Genomic DNA, 3,591 nt, shown 5'->3' with positions numbered 1-3,591 from the left:
TTTAAATTGTGGTGGAATTGGAGTGAAGCAAGAAGAAATTGTTTTGTGCCCTGCCAGCTCCTGGCAAGACTGGCAATCTAAACTCTGTCACTGCCCAAATCCTTTAGGAGATGCTCTTCCTTCTCACCCTGTGAAAGAGCTGCACATTCCCTTTGAAACTGTCAGGGGCTTCTTAAAGATGGAAAGTCACACTTACAGCTTTTTGCTTGGTTTGGGAGTGCAGAACGGAAATTCTCCTTCCATCAGCTCCAGGCTGCACTGCCTTAGGAACACGGCCCCTCGCCAGGTTTTGCCCACTCGTGGCACTTCTAGAGGAAGAAGAAAGTGCAACTGCACAATTCCAGCCAAAAAAGAATGAAGAGTGGGACATCCTGTGGAAATCCAGAGGTTCAGCTGGCACCGTGGAGAGTGTGGGTTCTTGCCCATTGGGTGTGTGTCCCTAACAGCAAACCCTTGGCCTGCAGGAGCATCTCACTCACCTGCAAAGCAGAAAGCTCAGGCGGTGCGCTCGGAACGGGCTCGTCTGGTGCAAAGCTGTCAGAGCCCTGTGAGGGCAGAGCCCTGTGCCCAGGGCTGAGCCCAGCAGAGCCCTGGCACAGCCCAGAGCTGCCTCAGCATCCGCAGAGCCCGGCTGCAAGGAGAGAAACCAGAACCCGCCCGTCAGCCGAAGGCTCCTGTCCCCATTGTCCCGACCCCTGCAGTGCCCAGGCCATGCTGGCTGTGCCCAGAGCTGGGCACAAACCTCCCAGTCACTGCTGCCCCTGGGAGCAGAGCAGGAGGGCAGCATGTGTGCCCAGCCTGCAGCCACCATGGCACACCCAGCCCCTCAGCAGCTGCCCAGAGCCAAAAAGCAGCTTGGCAGCCTACTGAAGACTTTGTGGCATCCACCCCAGTAAGAGGGGGAGCCTTTGGTGCCTGGCCAGGCTGTGCCATGCCCAGATCTGGCAGCTTCCCCCTGGCTGTGAACTCACTTGCAAACGGGGTGCAGAGTGTGTCTCTGAGGAAGGTGCCAGAATCAAAGTCCATCATCTTCAGCTGGCCAGGTTGAGGAAGAGATTGTTGTCCTTGAGGTTGTCCTTGGTGTCTCCAGCAGCAGCCCCACCTGGTACAGCTTCTCCAGGGACTCCTTCTCTTGTCCTGGGGGCCAGACCAGGCTGTCAGTGTTCTGCCCAGGGCCCCAGACCTTGGTGGACCAAATAAGCAAAACTAGGTGGGAAGGTGGCCACCAGTGCTTGCCACCCCAGGTCTCCAGCTCAGCTCCAGCCCAAGAGCTGTGTGTTCCCTTCTGATGACCCCTGCTCAGAGGTAAAGGCAGGCTGGTTTGGACTGCCACTGATTCCCAAGAGATGTGTGGAGCTGTTACTTGCCAGGCCTCTGGATGCAACTGTGCAACGTGCATCTCTCCCATCTTCTAGGGCAGACGAACGCCCTGCAGCCAAGGATGGTGGAAAAGGTCTTGTAAGGATGGCCTGTCCAAGGGTTGCATGGACAAACACCTCTTAATAATATCTTGGCACTCTGAAGAGAGAAAGCAGAAATCGCCAGTCAGTTGGAGAAGTTGCCCCCCCCATTCTCATGCCCAGGCCATGCTGGGTGTGCCCAGAGCTGTGCCTAAACTTCCCCATAGATTCTCTGTTTGGAGACGAGCAGGAGAGCAGGACCTGTGCCACCCCTTCAGCAGCTGCCACAGCAGGATGCTCATGAGCCCGCTGCTGTCTCCCAGCACTGGTATTCCCTCCCAGAGATGCCCAGAGATGAGGATCCATCCACCTTGAGAGAGCCGCCGTGGGAACAAGATTCGTCCCCAGATCGTCTCCTGGCCCCTCCTGAATGGGTGCTTCCCTGTGACCAGGTGGTACAGCAGGAGGCCCAGGGACCAGATCGTTGCTGCCTCGCCGTGGTAGCGTTGGTGGTAGATCCACTCTGGGGGGCTGTAGGACAGAGTTCCTATGGAATACAGATGGAGCTCATCAGGGGGATGCTGCTGCTCCCAGAGCCTGGCCCCAGCATCCCTGGGCATGCAAAGACTGCCCCAGTGGCACGTGGTGTGACCCGGTGCCCTCTTGCCAGCACGTGGGACTTGTGTACAAACTTGGGGCTGGGAAAGAAGCCACTGGTGCTGGAAGAGGGCAGCAGAAGCCCTGGGAAGGCCTAACCATGACACACAAAAGAAAAACCCACTCAGTGGTGAAAAAAACCCACTCTATTCCCTGCACTCTATTCCCTGCTGGCCCTCAAAAATGTTAATAAGCCAATGTAAATGAGGGGAGAAGAGCAGTTCAAGCCCTTCCTCGCCTGGACAGCAAACCAGCTGGGGCACGGGGTCAGACTCCCCCTCCCTGCTACCCCCACGGGGGTTTTTGTTGCCCTACCTGCCCCAGCTCCAGCCCCAGCCCAGGGGCCCCTCACGCCCCCACCCAAATCAACTTGTCTCAAGCATTAATCCCATCCCAGCTGCAACAGGGGGAAGTCCGAGGGCTACACCCAGGCTTGGGCCATGAGATGCCTAGGAGCATCCCTTGGGAGGGCTCACCTGCAAACTGGGTGTAGGCTGCGTCTTGGAGGAAGGTGCCACAGCCAAAGTCAATCAATTTCAGCTGCCCGGTGGCCAGGTCGAGCAGGATGTTCTCGGGCTTGATGTCCCTGTGCAGGACCCCGCAGCTGGTGCAGTGCCGCACGGCGTCCAGCACCTGGCGGAACAGTCCCCGCGCCTCCTCTTCCGGCAGGAACCTCCGCTCGGCCAGCACAGCCGAGAGGTCCTGGCACCGCTCCGGACGCTCCAGCACCAATAAGAAGCTGTTGGGCAGCTCAACCCACTCCAGGAGCTGAATGACACCAGCACACCCAGACGACACCTTGTCCAGCAGCACAATCTCCAGGGGCGCACGGGCGCCGTCGGGCTGCGCGAGGAGCACGATGGCGTCAGCGGGGCTGAGGCCGTGCCAGGGCTCTGGGGCTCCTCAGCCAGCCCGGGATGCTCTGCACCCCCCGCTCACCCCACGCCCGCTCTCCCTGCAGGGCTCCCGGCGGCTCCCACCCTGCCGGGCCCCGGCTCCTCTCCGCCCGGCACGCCCCGCCTTCTACCGCTGGCCCCATTCACTCACCAGCTCGCCCCAGTGCTGGATGCGATCCCGTGGCACGCATTTGATGGCGACCTGCGAGCAAGAAGCGGCAGCCGGCTCAGCTTGCCGCCCGCTCGGCCACGCCCTGGAGTCCTCCTCTACCTCCTCCTCCACCCTCCTCCACCGTCCTCCGCCCGCCGCCGGCCCCGCCACTCACCGGGGCGCCGTCCGCGAGACGCGTCCCCGAGAAGACGCTGCCAAAGCCGCCTCTGCCGAGCAGGGAACCCATCCGGTACCGCTCCTGCAGGGCCTCCTGCGCCTCCCCTGCGGGCGACACGCAGCCATCAGCGCTCGGCCCGGGGCCACACACGGCCCCCGAGCGCTCCCCGAGCGCCCCGGGCCGGGCATCCCCACCCGCCCCGGGCCCCGGCGGCTCGGGGCCTGCGGCCGCGCTGCCGAGCGGGGGAGCTCGGGCCGGGGACGCCGCCGCGGAGGCGGCGGGAGGGGCCGCGCCATGTGTGTCCTTCGC

At 61.8% G+C, this 3,591-nt stretch overlaps 1 protein-coding gene across 1 annotated transcript; it reads right to left on the bottom strand.

Moving 5' to 3' along the window:
* Positions 1-993: 993 nt before the first annotated feature.
* Positions 994-3,351, bottom strand: LOC306816805 (serine/threonine-protein kinase pim-1-like; the record flags this gene model as incomplete). Its single annotated transcript, XM_079333265.1, has 6 exons — positions 994-1,137; positions 1,364-1,518; positions 1,771-1,947; positions 2,534-2,900; positions 3,105-3,155; positions 3,280-3,351. 5 exons carry the CDS (start codon positions 3,349-3,351, stop codon positions 1,412-1,414), a joined length of 774 nt encoding a protein of 257 aa, XP_079189391.1. The 3' UTR covers positions 994-1,137; positions 1,364-1,411.
* Between the last annotated feature and the right edge of the window lie 240 nt (positions 3,352-3,591).

The sequence above is a fragment of the Erithacus rubecula genome, assembly GCF_903797595.1.
Source record: "Erithacus rubecula genome assembly, contig: scaffold_891_arrow_ctg1, whole genome shotgun sequence".
Lineage (NCBI taxonomy): Eukaryota > Metazoa > Chordata > Aves > Passeriformes > Muscicapidae > Erithacus > Erithacus rubecula.
The sequence above is the reverse complement of the archived record's forward strand: the minus strand, read 5'-3'. Positions and strand labels throughout refer to the sequence as shown.